At 44.7% G+C, this 25,759-nt stretch overlaps 1 protein-coding gene and 1 long non-coding RNA gene across 3 annotated transcripts; both read left to right on the top strand.

The window, feature by feature from the left end:
* The first annotated feature begins 307 nt into the window (after window positions 1–307).
* LOC115277843 lies at window positions 308–7,037 on the top strand. 2 transcript variants are annotated; one of them, XR_003902544.1, is made up of 4 exons: window positions 308–323; window positions 730–786; window positions 1,582–1,747; window positions 6,623–7,037. It is a non-coding gene; the product is annotated as an uncharacterized LOC115277843 (long non-coding RNA). The 2 variants fall into 2 exon arrangements; XR_003902545.1 differs by lacking the exon at window positions 308–323 and adding an exon at window positions 475–602.
* A 3,816-nt stretch (window positions 7,038–10,853) lies between these two features.
* Window positions 10,854–23,957, top strand: LOC115277841 (immunoglobulin lambda-like polypeptide 5). Its single transcript, XM_029922240.1, has 3 exons — window positions 10,854–11,471; window positions 21,983–22,101; window positions 23,501–23,957. The coding sequence occupies exons 1-3, from the start codon at window positions 11,272–11,274 to the stop codon at window positions 23,815–23,817; spliced, it is 636 nt and encodes a 211-aa protein (XP_029778100.1). The 5' UTR covers window positions 10,854–11,271; the 3' UTR covers window positions 23,818–23,957.
* Window positions 23,958–25,759: the final 1,802 nt, after the last annotated feature.

Raw genomic sequence — 25,759 nt, 5'->3', positions numbered from 1 at the left:
AGGCAAGGATTATCACTCCGTTGAGTGAGCCAGTAAACAAGATTTGCATCTGGAGGCTGGAGATTGCCATTTCCTGGTCAAAATAACTTTGGCGACTGTCTTGCTGAGCTAGACGTGAGTGGCCAAGGCACACAAAAGATCAAAACCGTATTCAGTGTTAGTTCTCCATCCCCCAAGATTGCTGAGGCAAAGTTGGGGCACTTCTTTGATATGCATTTGACTCTGTAGCCTGCCTAGGTCAGCTTGCCTTATCTTCCCCCGCTGAAGACTATATAAAGAACAGTTCTTTGAATAAACGCTCTCTTTCGCCTGATCGGAGAACCGTGAGTTCTGTGTTTACTCTTTGCGTCTCCCTCTCCTGCCCCCTTTTTCTCTCCCTCCCTCAGGAGAAGGACCCGCGACGATTCTCCTCTCCGCCCTGCCGGTTGGGGCGGACCAAACAGGTACCGACGATCGCCGGGTACGAGCGGCCTGGCCATCGGGTTACGACAATTGGTGCCTCAACGCGGGCTCAGTAAAGTAACGCGACACTGAGGTCGGGTTACGACAGCTGTTAGCTATTCAATATATCTGAAAGATATTTTTACTTACAGAAGAGATAGGTAATTGCATTTTTTTTAATGTGACAAGTTTTTGCAAGGCTTAATAACAAAAGACTTAAATACGTGTTTAAATTGTGCTTCACTCTTTAATGGATTAATGAGTCTTTTTTGCTCTTATTTGTTGCAGAGAACAAGCAATTCTATTATTAATGCTGAATCTAATGTGCATCTCAAATTGGCTAAGGTAAATAAAACACTTTAAAGTTATTTATGCTACTAAGAAGAGCAAAATGTATTAACTTCTTACAGTTTAATTTTTTTAAGCTTTATTTATTTTTCACACACACACACGCACACACACACAAAGTATAAGCAGGGAAGGGACAGAAGGAGAGAGAGACACAGAATTTGAAGCAGGCTCCAGGCTCTGAGCTATCAGCACAGAGCCCAATGTGGGGCTTGAACTCACAAACTGTGAGATCATGACCTGAGCCAAAGTTGGACACTTAACCAACTGAGCCACCCAGGTGCCCCTAGCTTCTTACAGTTTAATTAAATGGCAAAACATTACCACAATAAAGGGAAAGTCAACTGTGTATCTATAATCCGAAAGGTTGTACATCTAGAAAAATGTAAATATTCCAAGATAAACAGAACCTTGAATTTCATTTAATATTCAAAATATCTTTTTTGATGTGTGTCATACATCAAAATGTATTTTTAACTGAGATATAACTGAAATAACACTGTATTCATTTTAGGGTGTGCAATATAGTTATATATTTATATACATATATATGTACATATATTGCAAATTGATTACCATTTTAAGTTTGGTTAACCACCATCTCCACACATATTTTCCTTTGTGATGAGAATTTTTAAGATCTACTCTCTTAATTTTCAACATTGTTAACTATAGTCTCCATGCTGTACATTACGTCCCCAGGATTTATTTCTTTTAGAACTGAAAGTTTGTACCTTTTGACCACCTTCACCCCTTTCGCCCACCCTCCGCCCCTTTATTTTTCCTTAATAGATGAGAACTTTTCTCCTCCATTCAACAGACACTACGTGAGTGTTGGCTGACAATTACGTCCAGCACTGGGGACACAGTTGTCAGCAGGCAGTACTTTCTTCCCTCAGGGATCTCACATTTTGGTGGAAGGAGACAAAAACTGAACAACTAAGCCAATACATCATTTGTAAGTTGGTGACAAAGCAGGGTTGGGACAGAGGGTTAGGGGAGTGTTGCCTGGTCAGGGGCAGGACAGGCCATTCTCCGGATGACACCTTAGCATCAGCCACCTTAGCATCAGCCGTAGTGGAGAGGGTGTGAGCCAGGCAGACAAAGGGAGGGCCACACCAGGCAGTGGGAGTACCCAGTGCAGGTGGCCTCAGGGCATTCAGGATGTTCCAGGATCCTCCTCTGATCCACCAGACCAGGAGTACTGAGAAGAGGAGGAATGAGGTGGGCGATGGGCAAGCTGAGGGCCTCGAATCCATTGTAAGGATTTTGGCCTTTTCCCTGAGTGAATGGAAAGGTTACCACAAGGGAATTTTATTTGGTTGGTTTTGGTTTTAATGCTCAAATTCTATTTCTTTGCAAAATTGAGACTATGTTTTGGTTGAGGGTTCTACCTACATAAAGCAGGTGGTCAAACCCAGGGGAGAACCTCTAAGGTGCAAGGAAGGGCAGGAGTCAGACAGAGGGATCTGCACAACCTGAGACACCTCTCCCCATGCATGTGCATGTGTCAGGCTTGTGTGTGTTCTAGTGGTTTCTGATATAAATATTTTTAAGAGCTTAGCTCACCCTCTATACCTTGGAGAAATCTCATTTACCGCACGTAACACAGATGTCTTTTTCAAAGCTTTCCCTTGGGTATTGTGTTTTTGGCTATTTGCAAGTCAGACCAAGATTTAGTTGCAGTCAACCTCTGTCAAGGGCCTCTGGGTGGAGAATGAGCTGGGGTCTCATCTTCCCATCGGTGCTGGATAAGGCAAGGAGGGAGGTGCAGGGCTGGTCCACTGGGGGTATTTGTCTTGCTGACTCTGCCCAGGTCACCGAGTCTTCTGGAGCTGCTCCTATGGCCCCAATCAGCCTCTGAGGGAGTCAGCCTCATCCTCTGCCTGGAAGAGGTGCCCCAGAGCCACCACAGGCCAGGACTAAAAGGAGCACAGGTCCCTATAAAGTTGAGCAAGCAAGGGAAGGAGTCAGAAAGGCGCCTTCAGAAGATTGGAGGGTGAGTGGTGAGGGACGGGACAGCAGACAGGAGAGGTCCTGTGCCTTTGCCTGCTTGGTTTACTCATCTCAAGCTTCTGGAAACAATGCCTGGCATTTTAAGCTCTAGGGTATTTTGAACGAATAAGTGACCATCACTTCAAACTGTGTCACTCATCTGAAACCACCAGCTCCACTTCTCCACTGGTTGACCTTCTGACTAGACACACAGGAGCCCACTGAGCAATTGTGGTTCGGCCTCCAGAGGACGTCTGGGCCACTCCCTGTGTCTCTCCCCCTCGTATCTTCTACTTCACCTTCATTTTAACACCTGCTCAGCCTGATGCCCAGAGCCTTACTTTCTTCCTGTCCCTTGGAAATATCCCCAGATCCTTCTCCTTCCCCACTTGGTTAAATTATATCCTCCATGTGCCTTAACTCGGCCAAAAACTTGTTTATGGTTGATTATCATATGTACAGGTAGAAAATTTAAACAGTGAAATTATAGGTTTTGTTTTATACTTAAAATTCTTAATGGAAAATTGCATTCAGACAAAATTTTACCCCACTCTCAACTCCTATACTCTTCTTGACTTTGACATTTACCTTCTTTTGGGGGGGGAAGGGGAGAGAGAATATGAGCAGGAGAGAGGGATGGAGGAGGGGAGAGAGAGAGAGAATCCTAAGCAGGCTCCACTCAGGGCTCAATCTCATGAACATGAGATCCTGACCTGAGCCCAAATCATAAGAGTTGGCCGCTTACCCAACCGAGCCCCCCAGGTGCCCACTTTTAGCTTCTATATTACTTAAGATTCTTCAGAGGAAAAAAAAAACAATAGGAGATATAGATGGATGGAGAGACAGACAGACAGATAGATAGAGTGATATCTAGAGATTTATATGTATTGGCTCATGTGATTTTCGAGGCTGAGAAGTCCCATCACCTGCAAGCTGGAAGCCCAGCAGGCTGGTGGTGTAGCTCAAAGGCCTGAGAGCTGGGGGGCATGCGCTGTAGATTCCAGTCCAAATCAGGAGAAGATCAATATCCCAGCTCAAGCAGACAGGCAGATGGAGAGAGCAGTTCCAACCTTCCGCTGCCTTTTTGTTCTCTTCAGTCGCTTGATGGATTGGATGATGCCTATCACATTGGGAACATGGGTGTGTGTGGATGTTGTCCATCTGATTTGCTCAGTCAACCAGTTCAAATGCTAATATCTTGAATCTCTTCCAGAAACACCTTCATAGACACACCCAGAAATAATGTTTAATCTGATATCTGGGCATATTACAGCAGTTGATGTATAAAATGAACCATCAAACTTTTGCTCTTTCTCTTATACAAATGGAAGCATCCAGTAACAATAGTTGGGCCCCCACACTCATGCAGGCGATGGTGAATACAGGACACAGTGGAAGGTAAATGCTCTAGTCCACTCAGACATAATTTCTTAAGAATTCTTAATTTTTTTACTGTAGTAGGATACATGTGGAATAAAATGTACCATTTTAACCATTTTTTAAGTGAACAATTCAGTGACATTAAGCACTTCCACAACAGAGTGCAGCCATCACCACCTTCCATCTCCAGAACTTTTTTATCTTTCCAGACTGGAACTCTGCCCCCATTAAACATCAATTCCAATTTCCATCTCTACCAGTCTCTGGTAACTTCAATTCTACTTCCTGTCTCTATGAATTTGCCTATTCTGGGACCTTCATAGAAGTGGAGTCTCATTTACCCTTTTGTGTCTGGCTTATTTCATTAGTATAATGTTCTCAAAGTTCATCTACGTTGTGGCAGGCCTCAGAGCTTCATGCCTTTTTACGTCTGGATAATGTGCCACTGTCTGGATAGACCATATTCTGCTTACTTATATGTTGGTGAACACTTAGGTTATTTCTAGCTTTTAACTATTGTGAATGATACTTCTATGAAGCTGGGTGTACAAATATGTCTTTGAGATCCTGTTTTAAATTTTTTGGGGTATATACTCAGAAGTGAAATGACTTGATTATATGGTAAGTATATTTTTAATTTTTTGAGGATCCTCCATGCTGTGTTCCAGGGCAGTTGCACCATTTTAAATGCCCACCAAGTGGAAAAAGGTTTCAATTTTTCCACATCCTCACCAACATGTGTAATTTTCTGTTCTTTTGATAGTAGGCATCACAGCGGATGTGAAGTGGCGTGTCATTGTGAGTTTGATTTTCATTTCCCCTAATGATGAGTGATGTTGAACATTTTTTAATGTACTGGTTGAACATTTTAAAAAATCTTTTTTATGTTTTTTATTTATTTTTGAGAGACAGAGAGAGACAGCGTAAGCAAGGAGGGTCAGAGAGAGAAGATACAGAATCCGAAGCAGGCTCCAGGCTCTAAGCTAGCTGTCAGCACAGAGCCTGACGTGGGGCTCAAACCCACAAACTGTGAGATCATGACCTGAGCCGAACCCGGATGCTCAACCGACTGAGCCACTCAGGTGCCCCTGGTTAAACATTTTTATATCTACTTTGGAGAAATACCTGTTCAAGTCCTTTGCTCATTTTTTAATTGGGTTGGGTTTTTTTTTGTTTTGTTTTGTTTTGAATTGTAGGAATTCCTTATACACTCTGGATATCAATCCCTTATCCTGTAAATGATTTGCAAATATTTTCTCCCATTTTGTGTATTGTATTTTCATTCTTGACTGTGTCCTTGGACTCATATAAGTTTTTTAATTGATGTAGTTCAATTTGTCTATTTTTTCTTTTGTTGCCTGTGCCTTTGGGGCAATATCCCAGACATCATATCCCGTAAGTTTTGGTATGTTGTGTTTTCCTTTCCATTCATCATAAATATGTTCTAATTTCTTTTGTGATTTATTCTTTTGACCCATTAATTGTTTAGGAACATGCTGTGTAATTTCCTCATATTTGTGAATTCCCCAAATTTGCTTCTGTGCTTGCCTTCTTATTTCAGCCCTTTGTGGTTGGAGAATATATTTTGTATTATTTCCATCTTTTTAAATTTAGTAAGACTTGTTTTATCATCTACCATAGGGTCTATCCTGGGGAATGTTTCATGGGCACTTGAGAAGAATGTGTGCACTGCTATTGTTGAGTGGATGGACTGTTCTAGAAATGTCTGTTAGCTTTTGTTGGGTTTCAACAATGTTCACATCCTCTGTTTCCTCTTGATCTTCTGTCTAGTTGTTCTATGTATTATTGAAAGTGGAGCCTCGGAATCCAAAACTAATATAACACTGTATGTTGTATACTGGAAATAAAAATTTTAAACTTCATAATATTAACAATAACAACAACACAAAAAGATACCTAAGGAATCCAGAATGAAAAGTTTAAATGAATAGATAAGAAAAAAAAAAGAAAGAAGGAAGGAAAGAAAGAAAGAAAGAAAGAAAGAAAGAAAGAAAGAAAGAAAGAAAGGAATATCATAGTCTTCAACCACTATTACTAAATGAAAGAGCTTATTTGAACAAATCCTGAATATGATTTCTGGTACTTGAGATCAGATCAAGGGGTGGGAGAAGGGTACAAGATGTTTCAGTTTACCCTCCCAGAAGAAAAAAAAGTGAGGGTAAGTTCAGGATGACATGACCCCACCCTACATCACTCCTTCAAAGTGAAAAATATGAAAAAGAGTTAAAGTCTAAGGAAAACACTGTCATCCTCTGCAAGCCTCCCGCTCTCTCCCCTGACGCTTTGATTGTCACCATGGAGCTAAGGCATAACAGTATGGGGGCCAGAAGATGGCTAGCAGGAATTCTATGCAGGACTATCTGAAATGCAGCTGAGGGAGAGGAGTTGGAAGTGTTATTGTCATTATAAGCGAGCCACACCTTCCCTCTACTTCCAGGGACTATCTTCTAACTGGGAAGTGTGGAAAAGTCCCTCGACTCTGCACGTTCTTCTCATTTCCTGCGTCTCAGTAGTATGCACACGCGCACAATGAGTCATGGGCTTCCGAAGGTTCTACCCTCTGACAATCCAGTTCAATCTCGGCGTCAGTTCGGCGGACATCAGATATGTCCTTGAGGATCGTCTTTTCTGGCCCCAGGTGGCCACCGCTGACCTCCATTGCCTATTGGACAAGTGCAAACACCATTCAGTGAGGCCGCCAGGGGGCAGTGCGAAGTTGTCTTTGCACCTTGTGGCTCAAAGTGTGGTCTGTAGGCTAGCTGCAAACCCACCACCTGGGAACTTGTAAAACAACAACAATAATAATAAATAATAAAAAGTCACGTTCTCTGGGTCACCCCAGACCTGCTGAATCTGAATCCACATGTTCATAAGATTCCCTGCCATTCTCTACACATCAAAGTCTGAGAAGCCCTTCCTTGGCCCTCATTATCTGGTTCAACCTCAGCTGTTGAGACACTTTCACTGAAACAACAAATTTGGGCAAGCAGAGAACATCACTTCCCATTGGTCTCTGGCTCCACAGGGTTCTAAAACTGCAGACTGCTTCCCTTCTACTTAGCCTGGGCTATTTTGACATCTCGACCAACCCTCCAACTGAGGCTTCGGAGCCCTGCTTCCTTGATTGTCACTGCCCCTCCTGCAGCCTGGGAGCGGGCTCCCTTCTCCTGCATCCAGTTTGCCCTGGCACTGATGTTTTCCACCTGGGGGTGGTGGTTACCCCCACCCCACCCCTACACCTTCCACTTTCTCAGCCCTCACTCAGCAGGACCTGGAGGCATGTACTCCTGGCTGGGGCTGTTGCTGTCTTCCCTTAACCCTCCCTTCTGAGCTTTGCTCAATCTCATGACCCACCCCTCTGAGCTTTGTTGCAAAGGAAACAGAAAGGCATTTGACATAGCTGGTGGCCATTCTTCCACTAAAACTTCCAAGACAAGCACTTTTAGAATAGGTGCATGAATAGGATTGGCTTTGTTTCCTGTTTTTCTGTTTCAACCAAGACTTAAGAAATACCTGGGGGTGCCTGGGTGGCTCAGTTAGTTAAGCATCTGACTTCAGTTCAGGTAATGATCTCACAGTTTGTGAGTTCAAGACCAGTGTTGAGCTCTCTGCTGACAGCTCAGAGCCTGGAGCCTGCTTTAGATTCTGTGTCTTCCTCTCTCTCTGTTCCTCCCCTACTCTCTCTCTTTTTCTCTCTCAAAAATAAATAAATATTAAAGAAATACTGAAATGCAAAGAGCCTTCAGGCCAGGCCTGAATCCAGTCCAGGGAGGGGGTGGGAAAGGCCTGGGTTATTGCATCAGATCTGCCGTTGCAATGGCTGAGCAGGCCCATCCCATCGCTCAGAGGTCCTCTGATCCGGTCAGACCTGGATTTACAATCTCGGCCACCACAGGAGGATGTGGTCTGTGTCAGTGCTGCCCAGAGGCTATGGGAACGCAGCTAGGGTCACTGAGTTTAGGGACAGCCCCTTCTCCCTTGGCCTGGGGCTGTCCCAGGTGGAATCCCAGCTTCTGAACCCTGGGCAGTGGGTGTTGCCCCCACAAAGGGGAGCTGGTGGAGGAGCAGCTTCAACTTGAACCCCTGGGCAGACTGTGCTCCAGCTCCAAAGGTGCAAAAAGCCCGAGGTCAGAGGCAGGAATGGGCCAAGCGCCACAATGAGGAGAAACTAGACTGAATCGGGGGCCTCCAGGGGCTGTCCCTGTCCCCTGCATGACGTCTGTTAGGGTGCCTGTTCCCATTACTGTTCAGTGCCTTGTCCATCTTCCTGCGGACGCTGAGGTCCCCAGGATGCAATGCCTGGCCCTCAGGGATGCTCAGTCACTGTGTGGGGGACACAGGGATCCAAGCAGAGTCACAATTCTCCGTGAAGTCCGACCTCATTGTGGCCCTCATGAGCTGCATGTGATACCCAGACGTCCTTATGTCTGTCTGTTACAGCATCCCAGGACCACAGCTGGACAGATGTCAAGGGGATGCCTGGGATGGCCTGGCTCCACTACGGTGTATGGCGCCCATGAAATTCACTCTTGTAGACCCTAGGTTGAGCCTCAAAACAATGGATGGGCCACCAGGACCACCCTGCCCCCGGACACACTGGGTCACAGAAGACAGAAAACAAAGGGTGGTTTCAAACATGACCTGGCTGAACACCAGGCCAGCCAGCTGTGACGTGCGAGGGTGAGCTTAACAGCCAGCCTCGTCTCATGTGCACAGCTGAACCAGGGGGTCACGGGAGAGTGTTCTCCAGAAGTTTTTGCATCAAAACTCCCAGTAAGAAATACACTTCTCTGCGTCGCCTGGGTGGGTTTGTCAGTCCAACACTTGATTTCGGCTCCAGTCATGATCCCAGGGTTGTGGGTTAGAGCCCTCCAATGGGCTCTGCATGGAGAGTGAAGCCTGCTTGGGATCCTTTCTCTCTCTCCCTCTGTCCCTCTCCCCAAAAGAGAAATAAAATAAATTAAAAAGTAAAATAGGGGCACGTGGGTGTCTCAGTCAGTTAAGCATCAGACTCTCGATTTCAGCTCAGGTCACGATCTCCTGGTTTTGTGAGTTCGAGCCACACATTGGGCTGCGTGCTGATGGTACGAAGCCTGCTTGGGATCTCTCTCTCTCTCCTTCTCTCTGCCCCTCGCCTAATCACGCTTTCTTTGTCTCGGTCAAAATAAATAAGTAAATAAATAAATAAATAAATAAATAAATATTTAAAAATTAAAAAAAAAGAAGGGGCACCTGGCTGGCTCAGTAGGTTAAGCGTCCGGCTTCAGATCAGGTCATGATCTCATGGTTCATGGGTTGAGCCCCATGTCAGGCTCTGTGCTGACAGCTAGCTCAGAGCCTGGAGCCTGCTTCCGATTCTGTATCTCCTTCTCTCTCTGACCCTCCCCTGTTCGCGCTGTCTCTCTCTGTCTCTCAAAAATAAATTTAAAAAATAAAAAAGTTTAAAAAAACTTAAAAAAGAAAAGAAATGCATTTCCCATTATTATCCAGAGCACATCTATGTATTCTGTATCTGAAACAAAATCCCATGAACTGTCACCATCCCTCCCCTTGCACGGGATGCTCTCCATTCTCCTGTCTGTTCTGGGTTGCTTCACTTTTGCAAAATGCTGATTGTAACTGATCAAACGATGTCACAGCCCTCTGAGTTACAATACAAGCTTTGAAAAGTGACAGTTGATATATAATTAGGAATTCATTATTTTTTATGGCCCATGATTTTCTTCAGCCATGCCAGATGGACCAGCTGGTGGTGACAATAATAAATATAATCATAACAGCCAAACATATGTGTTATGCTTGTGGTAATTCTCAGTTTAGAAAGCACTTTCAAAGGACAAATACTCTATGATTCCATGTATCTGAGGTGCCTGGAGTAGTCCGACTCACTGAGGCAGAAAGTAGACTGGTCGCTGCCAGGGGCTGGGATGGGGGAGGGGGAATGGGAAGCTAGTGTGTAAAGGGGAACAGAGTTTCAGTTTTGGAAGATGAGCACGTTCTGGAGACAGATGGTGGTGAGGGCTGTGCAAAACGTAATTGTGCTTAATGTCACTGGACTGTGCACTTAAAAACGGTTAAGATAGTAAATTTCATTTCATGCATCTTTTACCACAATATTTTTAAAAACTAATGGGGAAAAAAGGACTTTCACAGCCACTATCTGCCCACTTGGAGCTCACCACAGACCGCAAAGTGAGCAGAGCTGACAGTGTGGCCAGCCTCACGTGACAAAGAGGCCTGGAGACCCAGGAAGTGAGGGGGCATCTCCCCTGACAGTGCCAGCGCAGAGCCGGACCCTCATAACCCCTCACGGGAACTCGATCCCTCCTTGCCGCTACCCACCCCACACCAAAGCATGGAGTTCCATGAACCCCCATGGAGTTCATGGGGACTTGGGGGAGATGGGAAAGGGGCCTCACGGAAGCCACTACTGCGTGAAGTGTGCAGATGCTGTGCTCATAATGGTAATCTCTGGATAAAATCTATGAGGGTGTGAGCATGTGCGTGTGGGCATGTGTGTGTGTGTCAGAGAGAGAGAGAGATGACATCCATGAGGTACTGAACATGGTGCGTTAAACACCATATTTATAATTATAGCATGATTCCTGAACTTGAACACCGGTTTCTTGCTAAATTACACCTGTTTCCTGCCCTGTCGCACCCCTGCCCCAGGCGGGCCAGAGCAGCAGCCCAGCCCCAGCCCACTGAACTCAGGCAATTCTTGATCTACTGTCACTTGGCTGCCCTCCATGCCCCTCCAGTCCCAGGGGAGATGCTCCGCAGACCCAGGCGCCTTCTGGGAAGGAAGGCAGGAGCAGGAGTGCCCCACCCAGGGTCCCAGGGGAGAGACCAGGCTGGCAGCTGGGGTGGTGGGCGGTTGAGCGATGGATACAACCACAGCAGGGCAGTTGGCCAACGGCCCTTTGGGAGAAAGCCATGGGCCTTGGAGAGAAGGTCCAGGGAGAGGACAGGGTCACTTGGGCCAGAAAGCACTGGGACAGCCACTGCCAGCAAGAAGGACCAGGGGCGCCTGCTGACTCTCCTCCAGGGGGCTCAAGCCTACAGGTCTTTTGATTCTGAGGGTGAATGAGGCCCGGGACAGGCCAGGGGGGCTGTGAGCGCCACAGGGGGCAGAGCCCCAGCCCCAAGCCGTGCTGGCCCCTGCTGCTGCTGGGCTTGGCTGTGGGCGCCCATGGCCAGCTGCCCCCAACGACAGCAGCACCACCGAGCAGGGCCCCAGGACCTGGAGCCCCAGCAGGAAGCAGTCCTCGGAGCCTATGGGACAGGTAAGGGGCAGAATGAGTCATATGGATGAAGAAGGAGAGGGTCTCTGCAGCCAGAATTGGGAATGGGACACAGAGTGGCAGTGAGGAGGACAAGGAAGAATCAGTGAGAAGAGGGGCAGCCTGGACAGGCACTGGCTTTATTTAAAGTGTTGACATTTTTTCCAGGGTGTATTTGTTTGGACTAATTTTTGCTTTTTAGTAATGTATTAAAATATGATGATTTATCTGAAATACTGAGCGTTTGGCACTCTTAAATTTTGTGCCCAAGGCTAGTGCCTCACTCACCTCATCCTGGCCTTCTGGGTGGGGAAGAAACAAGGAGGCAGCAGCAGGACATCTATGGGGGTGGTGGGTGCTGGGTGCTCTCATTCCAGGGTGCCCAGACCTCCTCCTCTCAGCTGATGAGCCATCTCCTCGCCTTTCCTCTGGTGGCCAGACACCACCCCCTGGAGCAGTAGGGAGCAGGTTCCAGTCTAAACTTCTTACTTGGGAGTGGGCCTTCCCTGCTGTCCGCAGGTCACCAGACTGTTAGCCAAGGACCTTCAGCCAGGGCTGCCTCCTGCGACTGACCCCCTAAGAACCCAACCCACCCAAGGTGTAAGCCTTCCTTGGGGAAGTCCCCTTTGCCGAGTGACCCAGCCGCCTCCTCTCTGTGTGTGGTAGGAAGTTCTTGGACAAAGTGCCAAGCATCTGAGTCCATCTATGATAATGGGTGACACAACAGCATGTTCATTGTGGGCACTTCTCATTTTAGGGGCAGAACCTCCTTCAGCAGCCCCATAAAGCAGAGCCCGCTATAACTTCCATTTTAAAGATGAGGATAAAGGTCCAGAGAGGTGAAGTGACGTGCTGAATGTCACACAGCTGGTGTAGACGCCAACACTAAAGCCTGATGGCCTCCAGCTGTCCCCACTCCCATCTCCTAACTGGTGGAACTGACAGGTCTGCCCTTCCCCATCTCAGTTGCCTGCTCTGTAAAGCAAGGGGTCTTAATTGAGCGAGGGCCTTGAAGCCTGACACCCCAGGGATGCTGGTGAAAGACTTGGTGAAAGACTAGAATAAGATGAATTGATTTTGTTCAGTACCAGCAGTCCAGCCAGGGAGGGTGAGTCAGCACCTATGGGTGTCAAGTGAGGACTGGCATCTTGGTATCTGGCAAGGCCCAGGAAAACACAAGGAAAGGTGGAGCCCCCATTGGGGTCAGGCCCTGTTCTGAGGGATCCCAGGGGAGCGAGGTTTGGCCCCAACTCTAGGTCCAGGGGGAGAGGGGGGCGGATGAAGTAACAGCCACACACAAGGACAATGACAACGTGGTATAGGCACAGAATGCTCAGGAAGCTCTCAGCTGATCCCTAGAGGACAGACTTCATCTGGGGGATCCCAGGGAATGTGTGCAAGGAAAGGACATGACCAGACTTGGACAGGTGAGGGTGGGAATCCAGACCTAGAGAGACTTTGTGGGGCTTGTGGTAGTGTCCCAGGCAGACTGGGCAGACAGTTGGAGATTCAGGAAGAAGAGGGAACAGCAAAGGAAGAGCCAAGATGACCCACCCCAGCTTTTTTATTAGACAGCTAAGAGAATGCTGTGACTGCACCAGGCTGTCCTGTATTTTAACAGAATGGTCCAAGAGAAGGGGTAGTCTGCAAAGCATTGGTCTCTCCCAAGGAGGTCCATTCACTTTCGGTCCACTGAAGGTTGGTGGGTCCTGAATGGGCCTGAACCAAGGGGGTCATGTGCACTCCTGAGGACAGACCCCCTAGACCATTTTTGGAGCAGTAAAGTGGGAGGGGGGAGGATGCCCAAGCTGGTTTTACAGATGGAAGGCCATTGGCCAGTGATGGGGTCTCTTCAGGCAAAGGGAGAGTGAGGTGTGTCAGGGAGTTGGGGAAGGGGAACAGGAGGGTGGCAGCAGACCACAGTGGGTTTCATTTACCTGTGCTTTTTCCTGAAGACCTTGAGGGACTTAAGAAAGGGATACAATCAGACTCTTGTCTTGGAAAAATGGCTCTGGATTTTTCCCCTCCAGATTAGAGGAGTAAGGAGGGGGCTGTCCCCACAATGACGAAGACCACCTGTGAAATTGGCAAGTGAATTTAAAGAGATGGTACCAGGGGCACCTAGGTGACTCAGTTAGTTAAGTGCCAGACTCTGGATTTCACTCAGGTTATGATTTCACAGTTAGTGAGTTGGAGCCTCACATGGGGCTCTGTGCCGATAGTGTGGAGCTTGTTTGGGATTCTTTGGGATTCTCTCTCTCTCTTCCTCTCTCTGCCCCTATCCTGCTTTCACATGTTGGTGCATTCTCTCTCTCTCTCACTCTCTCTCTCTCTCTCTCAAAGTAAATAAATAAACTTAAAAAAAAACTTTTGAAGTGATGGTACCTGAGGGTCGACAGGGGAGGAATGGGTGCACTCATGGATGGTCAGTGAGAGACAAAATTTTTGGAACAAATAAAATCAGTTGCCAAAAATCATTTAAAAATCTGCATTTTTTTAACCAAGTAATTCCACTTCTAGAAATTTATCTTGAGGAAATAATCAGAACTTCTGCTAAATATAAGTGTGTTCATGGGGAGAAAATGGAAACAATCTCAGTGTCCAACAATAGACTATGGTATATCAATGGAAGGGAATAATAAACTCATTCTATGTATAATCAGGATTTAAAAAAAATTTTAATGTTTATTTAAATAAATAAATAAAAGTAAATACTTTTAAGACACAGAGAGAGAGCACAAGTGGGGGAGAACAGAGAGAGAGGGAGACCCAGAATCTGAAGCAGGCTCCTGGCTCCAAGCTGTCAGCAAAGAGCTTGACATGGGGCTCAAACCCACAAACCGTGAGACCATGACCTGAGCTGAAGTCAGACAGTTCACCAACTGGGCCACCAAGGATAGGAGCCCCAGATAACCAGGATTTTTAAAAAAACAGGTTACAATTTGTTCTATATCAATTTTTCTATTTATTTTATTTTAACTTACACAGAATAAAATTCCCTCTTTTTCATATAATAGTTATATAAATTTTAATGAAATCATAGAATCATGTAACTATCAACACAATCAAGATAGAGAACATTTCCACCCTCACCCAAATTTCCCTGTGTCCCTTCCATTGTCATCTGTTTCTCCACCCCGACCATGGCAACCACTGATCTCTCTGTGATCCTATAGTTTTGCCTTTTCCAGAATATCATACAAATGGAATTTTGGGGCATGTAAACTTTTTGGGGTACGTAAAAATTTTGGGGCATAATTTATTGTAGATTCACATGCAATTATAAGAAACAATACAGAGGGGTCCCATGTTCCATTCACCCAGTTTCCCCCAGTGGTAATGTCTTGTAAAACCATAGTAAAATATCACAACCAGGATATTGGCATCAATACATTTAAGGTACAGAACGTTTCCCTCTCCGTGGATTTTTCACCTTGCTCTTTTAGTGCCACTCCCACTTCTGTCCCTTCCAAGCCCCTTCCTTAGCTCTTGGCAACTACTAATTTGCCCTCCATTCTTAACTTTGTCATTTCAAGGTTGTTCTATAAATGATAAGCTTTTTCACCCAGGATAATTTTCTGGATGTCCATTCAGATTATTGGGTGAATCATAGTCTGATGCTTTTCATAACTGAATAATAATATTCCAAGTGCAGAACCTTTTAGTCTGGCTTCTTCAGTTCAGTATAATGCCTTTGCAGTTGACTCTGGTTATCCCACTTATCAATAACCTGTTCCTTTCTATTGCTGAGAAGGATTCCACTTTAAATGTATCACATTTTGTTTAGCCATTCACCAGTACAGTATTGAATGGAAGGAGCAAAAATAGTCATCCTTGTCTTGTTCTTGACCTTAAGGGGAAAGTGTTCGGTTTTCCACCAGAGAATATGATGTTCAATGCAGATTTTTCATAAATGGTCTTTATAAAGTTGAGGAAGTTCCCTTCTATTCCAAGTTTTTAAAGTGTTTTGGCATGAAACTGTGTTGGATTTTGTCAAGTATTTTTCTGCATCAATTGAGAGGATCATGTGGTTTTCATCCTTCATTCCATCATTATGATACATTCTATTGATTTTCTTAGATTGAACCACCATTGCATTCTTGGGATAAACCCCATTTGCTGTATGATTCTTTTTAATATGCTACTGGATTCACTTTTCTAGTACTTTGTTGGGCATTTTTGTATTGTACTCATCAGGGATATTGGTAGGTTTCTTGTGATGTCTTTGTTCAGCTTTGGTATCAGGATGATTCTGGTCTCATAGAATGAGTTTGGACACGTTCCTTCTTTTCTATTTTTCGGAAGAGTTTGTGAAGGATTGGTGTTACCTTTTTAAAATATTTGTTACACACAAAAATGAAAAATTAAAATTAAATGAATAAAAATATTTGGTAGGACTTTCTGGTGAAACCATCTGTTCTGGGCTTTTCTTCGTGGGAATGTTTTTTGATTACCATTTTAATCTCTTTAGTTGTTATAGGCCTGTTCAGGTTTTCTATTTCTTCTTGAGTCAGTTTTGGTAGTTTATGTCTTTTTAGGAATTTGTTCATTTTATCTAGGTTATTTGATTTGTTGGTATTCAGTTGTTCATATTATTTCCTTATAACCCTTTTTACTTTTTCATGGTGTGCAGTAATGTCCCAACTTTCAGTTCTGACTTTAATAATTTGAGTCTTCTCTCTTTTGTATTTGTCAGTCTAGTAAAGATTTCTCAAAGCTCTTAAACTTTGAATAAGCAGCTCTTGGTTTTACTGATTCTCGCTATTGTTTTCTATTCTCTAATTCACTTATTTCTACTCTACTTATTATAATTTTCTCTCTTCTCTCAGCTTTGGAATTAACTTGCTCTTCTTTTTCTATTTCCTTAAGGTAGAGTTAAGTTATTGGTTTGAAATCTTACTTCTTTTTTTTAAATTCTTATTTAGTTATTGAGAGAGAGAGAGAGAGAGAGAGAGAATCCCAAGCAGGATTCGTGCTGTCAGAGCAGAGCTCCATGTTGGGCTCCATGCTGTGTGCTGCGTGGAGCCTGCTTGGGATTCTCATTCTCTCTCTCTCTCTGCCCTACTCATGCTTTCTCTCTCAAAATAAATAAAGAAACATAAAAAAATAAAATAGATATAGGTGAGTTTTAAATGTTTGTGTCTTTTGAGGAATTGGTCCATTTCATTTAAGTGATAAGATTTATTAGCATAATGTTTTTTTCTAATATTCCCTTCTTAGCATTTTAATGACTATAAGATCTTCAGTATACTCCTTTTATTTCTTATATTGACAATTTGTCTTCTCTTATTTACTTACTCAATGTGATTAGAGATTTACTAATTGAATTGATTTTTCAAGAATCAGATTTTTATCTTATTCGTTTTTTTCTGTTTCTCTGTTTTAGTTTCATTGATTTCTGCTCTTCACAGTTTCTTCTACTTGGCGTTAGTTTTATTGGTTTTCTAAATTGTTTTTTTATGTAAGGACTTAAGATTTATTGAACCCATATATCACAATAGAGTCTTTAACCAGGAAAGCAACTTTACAGTGGCGAAGTAGGGAAGTAGATTCACATCCGCAGGCTCTACTTACAGCCATATTAAGATCATACTCCCCAGAAACCACCAGCCTGATAGAAAGATTAAAACCCAGTGGATCTAGATGACCTGCTTTATCTTGCTTGGGAGAGGATCAGAGTGTGTAGATGATTGTGATAGGAGGCATTCCCTATATATTAGGAAGAAATCTGATCATACATGTGGTGAACTCCCCTTAATTACTATCTTAGCATGTTCTTTGTTGTTGTTTTTATTTAAACACAAGTTAGTTAACATATAGTGTAGTATTGGTTTCAGGAATAGAATTTAGTGATTCATCACTTACATATAACACCCAGTGCTCATCCCAACAAGTGCCCTCCTTACTGCTCATCCCCCATTTAGCCCATCCTCCCACTCCCCTCCCCTCCAGCAACCCTCTGTATTGAGTCTCTTATGGTTTGCCCCCTCTATGTTTTTATCTTATTTTTATAAATTCTTTTTTTTAATTTTTTAATGTTTTATTTATTTCTGATACAGAGAGAGACAGAGCATGAGAGGGGGAGGGGCAGAGAGAGAAGGAGACACAGAACCGGAAGCAGGCTCCAGGCTCTGAGCTGGCTGTCAGCACACAGCCTGACACGGGGCTCGAACCCACGAGTGTGAGATCTGACCTGAGCCGAAGTCGGAGGCTTAACCGACTGAGCCACCCAGGTTCCCCTATTTTTATAAATTCTTGAAGGTGGAAGTTTAGAGAACTGAATCAGATTAAAAAAATACAAAATATGAAAATTTATGGGACATTGCTGAAGCAGTGCTTACAGGAGAATATATATTATTAAAAATGTATAGAAGAAAACAAGAAAAATATCACATAAATTTTGTTTTTAAAATATGAATAATACACTTATTAATTTTTTAAGTAAATCCTACCTTCAATGTGAGACCCAAACTCACAACCCCAAGATCAAGAGTTCCATGTTCTAGGGGCACCTGGGTAGCTTAATCAGTTAACCGTGTCCAATTTCAGCTCAGGTCATGATTTCGTGGTCCATGAGTTAGAGCCCTGCATCAGACTCTGTGCTGACAGCTCAGAGCCTGGAGCCTGCTTCAGATTCTGTGTCTCTCTCTCAACCCCTCCCCCGCATCTGTCTCTGTTTCTCAAAAATAAATAAATGTTAAAAAATTACAAAAAAATAAAAGAGTTCCATGTTCTACCAACTGAGCCAGCCAGGTACCCCAAGAATATACTTTTTTTTAAAGACTGGAATATGATAAACTGCTAATAATATATATCTATCCACACTGGACTTACAAATAATTTTAACTTTCTTCTTTGATTTTCTTTATTTCCCAATATTTCCTTAAGATAATGTGTCTTATTTTGTCTTTATTATTATTATTTTATGTTTTATTTTATATTTGAGAGAGAGAGAGAGAGAGAAAAGCAGGGGAGGGGCAGAGGGATAGAGACAGAACCTGAAGCAGGCTCCAGGCTCTGAGCTGTCAGCACAGATCTGAATGTGGGGTTCGAACTCATGAGTAGTGAGATCATGACCTGAGCTGAAGTTGGATGCCTAACCAACTGAACCACCCAGGTGTCCCTTATTTTGTCTTTAAATATAATTTTTTATTGTGTTAAGAGACACGCAACATAAAACATACCAGCTTAATCATTTTTAAATTTTTTTTAATGTTTTATTTATTTTTGATACAGAGAGAGACGGAGCATGAGAGGGGGAGGGAGAGAGAGAAGGAGACACAGAACTGGAAGCAGGCTCCAGGCTCTGAGCTAGCTGTCAGCACAGAGCCTGACGCGGGGCTGGAACCCACGAACGTGAGATCTGACCTGAGCCGACGTCGGAGGCTCGACCGACTGAGCCTCCCAGACGCCCCTAATCATTTTTAAATGTAGAGTTTGGTGGTACTAAATACGCTCACTTTGCTGTGCGGCTACCCCCGCTGTGCAGTGCCAGAACTCTTTGCATCTTGTAAATCTGAAACTCTATACTTTAAAAGAAATTATTTATTTTGAGAGAGAGAGAAAATGAGGGAGAGGCAGGGATAGAAGGAGAGAGAGAGAGGATCCCAAGCAGACCCTGCACTCTTAGCGCAGAGCCTGATGAGGGGCTCAAACCCACAAAACGTGAGATCATGATCTGAGCTGAAATCAAGAGTCAGACACTTAACCGACTGAGTACCTCAGACACCCTGAAACTCTATACCTTTTAAACAATATCTCCCCATTCTCCTCTCCCCCAGCCCTTGGAAACCATCATTCTACTTCCTACTTTTATGATCTTGACTACTCTGAACACCTCACATAAGTGGAATCATGCAGTATTTTGAGCACAAGTGCACAAGTGTTCCAATACTCCATATCCCTAGCAACACTTGTTTTCTACTTTGTTTTTCTAATAGCCATCCTGATGAGTGTGAGGTTGTATCTCATTATAGTCTTAATTTGTATTTACCTAATGATCGGTTATATTGCGTGTCTCTCATGTTTTTATTGGCCATTTATCTGTCTTTGGAAAAATGTCTGTTCAACCCCCTTGCCCATTTTTGAACAGGTTGTTTGGTTTTTTCCTGTTGAGTTTTAGGAGTTCCCTATATATTATGATATTAACTTTTTATTACATATATGACTTGCAAATATTTTCTCCAATTCTATGGGTTGCCTTTTTACCCTGTGGATAGTGTCTTTTGTTGTACAAAATTTTGAAATTTTCATGAAGTCCAACTTGTCTAGTTTTTCTTTTGTTCTCTGTGCCTTCAGTGTCATATCTGAGAAATCATTGTCAATCTGATGTTATAAAGCTTTTGTCCTCTAGCTTTTCTCCTAAGGGTTTTATTGTTTTAGCTCTTATATTTATATCTTTCATCCATTTTGAGTTAATTTTGTATATGGTGTTAGGTAAGAATCCAATTTCTTTCTTCTGCCTATGAATATCCATGTTTCCCAGCACTATTTGTTTAAAAGATTGTCCTTTCCCCATTGAATGGCCTTGGCCCCCTTGTCAAAAATCATTTGACTGTATTTGTGAGAGCGTATTTCTAGGCTCTCTGTTCTACTCCATAGGTCTGTATTTATGTCAATACCACACTGTCTTGATTACTGTAGCTTTATAATAATTCTCAAAGCCTTGTAGTGTCTGTCATTCCTCCAAGTTTGTTCTTTCTCTTCAATATTGTGTTAGCTGTTCTGAGTCCTTTGCCCCTCTCTATAAACCTTAGGATCAGTTTGCCAATATCCACATACTAACTTGTTGGGAATTTGGTTGGGATTGCATTGATCTATATACCAACTTGAGAAGAACTGACATATGATAATATGGAGTCTTTCTATCTGTGAACATGAAATATTCATCTATTTATTTAGGTTTCTTTGATTTCTTTCATTAGAAATTTCATTAGAAATTTTCTTGGGTGGCTGAGTCAATTAAGTGTCTGGCTTTGGTTCAGGTCATGATCTCACAGTTTGTGGGTTCGAGCCCCGCATTGGGCTCTGTGCTGACAGCTCAGAGCCTGGAGCCTGCTTCAGATTCTGTGTCACTCTCTCTCTCTGACCCTCCCCTGCTCACACTGTCTCTCAAAAATAAAGAAAAAATAAAAAATGAAAATAGAAATTTTCTCAAACAGATTTTGTATGTATTCTGTTAGATTTATACCTAAGTAGCTCCTTTTGAAGGGGATGATAATGTAAATGGTACTGTTCTTAATTTCAAATTCTACTTGTCATTGCCAGTATATAGAAAAGTAATTGACTTGTATATTAATCTTGTTATCTGTAACCTTGCTTTAATTGTTTATTAGTTCCAGTTTTTCTTTTGGTCAATTCTTTTGGTTTTCTACATAATCACAGTATTTACAAAGACAGTTTTATTTCCTCTCTCCCAATCTGCATATCTTTTATTTCCTTTTCTTGTCTTATTTCATTTGCTAGGACTTCCAATATGATATTGAAAAGTAGTAGTGAGAGAGAACATTATTACCATGTTCTGACCTTCTTAGGAAAGCTTCAAGTTTTTCACCATTAAATATAATGTTTACTGTAGGGGGTTTTGTGGGCATTTTTTGGCAACTTGAGGAAATTCCCTTCTAGCCTTAGTTTACTGAGAGTTTTTGCCATAACTGGGTGTTGGGTTTTGTCAGATGCTTTTTCTGCATCTATTGATATGATCATGTGATATTTTCTTCTTCAGCTTGTTGACATGATAGATTACATTAATGGATTTTTAAATGCTGAACCAGCTTTGTATGCTGAGGATAAATCCTACTTGGTCATGGTGTATAATTCTTTTAATACATTCTTGGATTCAGTTGGCAAATATTTTGTTGAAGATTTTTGCATCTATATTAATAAGAGATATTATTCTGTAGTTTTCTTATAATGTCTTTGTCTGGTTTTAGTATTAGTGTAATGCTAGCCTTATAGAATGACTGAAATTGGTAAAATGCTATGCAATGCATGTTTTACCACACATACACAAAAAGAAAGAAAGAAAAAAAGAAGAAAGAAAGAAAGAAAAAGGAAATGGCACTACACTTAGCATGAGAGATGGAGAGATAAATATTACATTTTAAATGTATTTAAATTTATTTTATATTTATTTGTGTCATATATGTAATATTCTTAAAATTTTAAAACAAAAATCATATTGCATCACAAAACCAACCACAGCTGACTGGACCAGCTTCTAAGGTGGAAATGCACTAATACAATCCTCTGGCAGAAATGTTTGCACGCAATAAGGCACTCAGGGATTTATTGAACACCTACTGCATGCAGTGTCACTGTCAGCACAGAGGATCCAGAGATGAGTAGGACTGCCTTGGAAAGGAGGGTAACACATAAGACCATGGGTGGAGTCTGCCTCAAACAGAGAGGTGGGAACAGGGACACCTCTAGGCTGTGGGCTCATCCAGGTGTGCCACAGCTTCTGGGAGGCTGGATGCCCAGCCCCATCTGCTACAGCCCTGTGCCCATCACAGGTTCCTGTTCTGGCCTGGCCCCCATGGGGCAGGCCCAAGGTGCTGGCCCGATGGGTTTTGGTCCGAAACTCGGTCACCCTGGTTTGTTTTCAGTGAAGGAACCCAGCTCACTGTCCTAGGTAAGTGGCTCTTACCATATTTCCCAACCTGTCCCACCCCTCTATTGTCTCAGGAAATTTACTTTTCTCTGGGGGCCCCTTCCTGTCTGCCTCCCAGCTTTAAGGATTGACCCATGAGCAAATTTGTGGGATCTGGGAGAGATGGGTTGGTCTCAGGGAAACCAGCCGGAAGGACTTCAGTGGTACAAGCATTTACCTTTAGAGTCTGACAGTTGAATGTAGACAGGTCCTAGGGGCCTGGGTTAGAAACATTGGTCCAAAATGGAGGGTCCTTCCCTTCTTCCAGGGCAGACACCTGTGTGGGGTCCAGAGACTGGTTCTGACTAAGGGCACTGGGGCAGCCTTGGAGGGAGTCATTTGGGGTCTTGGCTAAGGGCTTGATGCCCATCCAGGAGGTTGGGGACATGGCTGGGGCTGTGACCTCAGCCTCCCGGAACACAGAAGGGCAACCCAAGGGGAAGTCCATGGGAGGGGGACAGAGCAGTCTGGTTTGCTCTAGGCTGAAGCACTTGGGGCCTCTGTGAGGCCATGAGGACACAGGGACACAGAGACATGAGTGATGCAGGATGAGGTGACCAGAAAGCACAACCCTCCCAGGACATTGGTCAGAAAGGAGTGGGTCTTTAGGCACCCATGTAGCTCCATTGGTTAAGTGTTCAACATCAGCTCAGGTCATGAACTCACGTTCATGGATTTGAACCCCGTGCTGGGCTCTGTGCGGACACCTCAGATCCTGGAGCCTGCTTTGGATTCTGTGTCTCCCTCACCCTCTGCCCCTCCCCCACTCACTCTTTGTCTTTCTCTTTCTCTCTCTCTCTCTCTCTCTCTCTTTCAAAAATAAATAAACATAAAATAAAAGAAGAGAAAAGAAAAGAAAACCAAGGAGCAGGTCCCATGGGCAGTTTCTTCTATCCCCAGAGCCCCATAATCCCAGGGCCCCAGTTGTCTCACCTGTCCAAGGGCTGGCCTCCTGCCTTCCTCAAAGGCATGTTAGACTCAGGAGATGACCAGTGGGGAGTGAGTAGGGTTTCAAAACTACACAACTGCCCCTTAAAGTCAGGAGTCATCAGGATTGTGCTGGTAGGCTGAGTAGTAGACTGCAGCTCACAAGGGAAGGACCTAGATACAGAAGAATGAAGTTATGTGGGGGCCAGATGCTGGGCTGACGGGGAAACTGAGGCTGAAGATGCACCTTTAACCCACATGGGAGAGGTGACATAGAAGGGCTATTGGGAGCATGGGGGACTGCCTGCTGTCCAAGGCAGAAGTGGAAAAAAGGATCTCCTGGATGAACCAGCATGGCCACAATGGAAACAAGCACAGAGGCTGTAGATGGGGGAAGAGCTGCCCAAAGCCTGGACTCTCCCTGTGTCTCTCACCCTCTCCTCTGTCCACACAGGTCAGCCCAAGTCCGCACCCTCGGTCACGCTCTTCTTGCCTTTCTCTGAGGAGCTCAGAGCCAAGTCCACCCTGGTGTGCCTCATCAGTGACTTCCACCCCAGCACCTTGGTGGTGACCTGGAAGGTAGATGGCACCCCCATCACCCAGGGCGTGGAGACCACTAAACCTTTCAAACAGAGCAACAACAAGTATTTGGCCAGCAGTTACCTGAGTCTGTCACCTGATAAGTGGAAATCTCACCGCAGTTTCACCTGCCAGGTCATGCACGAGGGGAGCACCGTGGAGAAGACTGTGGTCCCCGCAGAGTGCCCTTAGGTGCCCAAGAACCCCACTCATCCAAGAGGGTGTGCAGCAGATGGACCTCCAGGAAGGTCTCTCCTCCCACCAGGATCATCCAAGCCCTTTCCCCTGTACCCAATCAATGCTCAATAAAAAGTCCTTTATTCAGTCAGAAATCGTGCTCTCTGTTCACTGGGGTTTAACACTTTGTGTCCTGATCTCAACCATGTTGAAACATGAACAACATTCTTTTCATCCGGTGGGAAAGGAGTCAGCAGAAGGCTTCCTCATTTTTTTTTTGAGGGGTAGTTTTACTCTCACCCAGAATTACCAGAGAATATTCCAGAACAGGAGATACAAACAGCAGGACCAAGACAGACCATCCTCCGCCATGTCCGTATGCTTGCTTTTCTCACATGGCCCACATCAGCCACCGGCAGTACTGAAGTCCATGGACTCCTGGGTAACGTCTGAGCTCCTCCCTGGACCTGGGGCCTCACTGTCAGGTATTAGCGCCCCTCATGAGAGGTCCACTTTCCTCCCTTGAATGTTTCCTCTTGATGCTACCAGGCAGAGAAGGGCCATGCTAAGGATGCTAGGAGGCAGGCCAAGGCAGGGTCCTGGGGGCAGGAGTTCTGGAAGGTGGAGGAGTGCTCAGTGCCAAAGGCAGAGGACAGGCAGGGCAAGGGCATGAACACACATGCTGAGCTCTGCCAGTGGGCTGGAGTGTCCACACTCAGGAGAGGGGCAAGGTTGGGGCTCAGAGGAAGCAAGCCAGGGGGTAGAACTCCTGAAGGCCTCGGCTCTGACCAGAACTGTAGTTCCAAAAGGCAACTGCACCCTGAGATATTATAGAGTGGCCTTATTGTCCCCATACTAGCTATAAAACATGGGGACACGTGTTATTCAGCTGAGCCACTCAGGGATTCTGTGAGGCCGACAGCCAGGATCATGGCCCCATTTCACAGGTAGGAAAACTGAGGCTCAAAATTATTAACATGTCGGGGCGTCTCGGTGGCTCAGGTGACCGTCTGGCTTCAGCTCAGGTCATGATCTCATGGTATGTGGGTTCGAGCCCCACGTCGGGCTCTGTGCTGACAGCTCAGAGCCTGGAGCCTGCTTCGGATTCTGTATCTCCCTCTCTCTCTGACCCTCCCCTGCTCGCACTGTCTCTCTCTGTCTCTCAAAATAAATAAATTTTAAAAAATTATTAACACATCAAAGAGCAATACAGACGCATCTCCTGTGTGTCCCAACTCCCAGCCTGGGGATTCTCATCTGATAGATGGGGAAACTGAGGCCAGCAGAGGATTGGGCCTACCTGAACTCACATAGGGATCCTCCCATATGGAGAGCTACCCTCTGCCAGGCACCAGACATGCTCACATGGGGCGAGCTCTCTCTACCATTCTGTGGCCTCAGTTCCCTTTCAGGGGTGCAGAAAGGAAACCCAAGAGTGGATGTCAGGGTGAGCCAGGGCTGCCAAACCCAGTGACGGTCCCCCTACCCCATGGGTGACTGGAGGGAGGGCCAGCAGGCAAAGGTCCTGGGGGAGACTCTGAAGTAGGAGCCCAGACCCCAGGTTGGGGCAGGCTCGTGTCCTCACCCATGTGCAGCCCTTCTCAGCTCTTCACCTTGGATGACATGCATCCCCTCTGTGGGCCTCAGTTTCCTCATCTGTACAAGGGGGAGATAACCAGTCTCCACCCCACAGGGTGGGTATGGGGATTCAAGACGATGTGTGTGATGTGCCTGACCCACAGTGACCCTCACTAAGCCCCAGCTATTGCTGTCATCTCCTGGGCTCTTGCCCAGATCCCTCTGATATGCTATATAACTGTGAGCAAGTTGCTTCCCCTTTCTGGGCCACAACGGTCCCCTCTGCTCAAGGACTGTTGGGTGAGCAAGGGCCAGCCTGCCAGGAAACCAGGAATTTTGCATGGAGGCCCTGGGCCTGCAGGGTCAGCAAGGCATGAAG

Source organism: Suricata suricatta, chromosome 14 (genome assembly GCF_006229205.1).
Source record: "Suricata suricatta isolate VVHF042 chromosome 14, meerkat_22Aug2017_6uvM2_HiC, whole genome shotgun sequence".
NCBI lineage: Eukaryota > Metazoa > Chordata > Mammalia > Carnivora > Herpestidae > Suricata > Suricata suricatta.
Note: the sequence above shows the minus strand (reverse complement) of the source record. Positions and strands in the feature narration are given on the sequence as shown.

Bases quoted from the DNA above. Each gene is read 5' to 3' on its own strand.
- LOC115277841 (XM_029922240.1), top strand. From the start codon at position 11,272: ATGAGGCCCGGGACAGGCCAGGGGGGCTGTGAGCGCCACAGGGGGCAG. The intron at 11,472-21,982 runs GTAAGGGGCAGA...TGCCCATCACAG, and splicing joins CCTCGGAGCCTATGGGACAG to GTTCCTGTTCTGGCCTGGCC. The intron at 22,102-23,500 runs GTAAGTGGCTCT...CTGTCCACACAG, and splicing joins AACCCAGCTCACTGTCCTAG to GTCAGCCCAAGTCCGCACCC.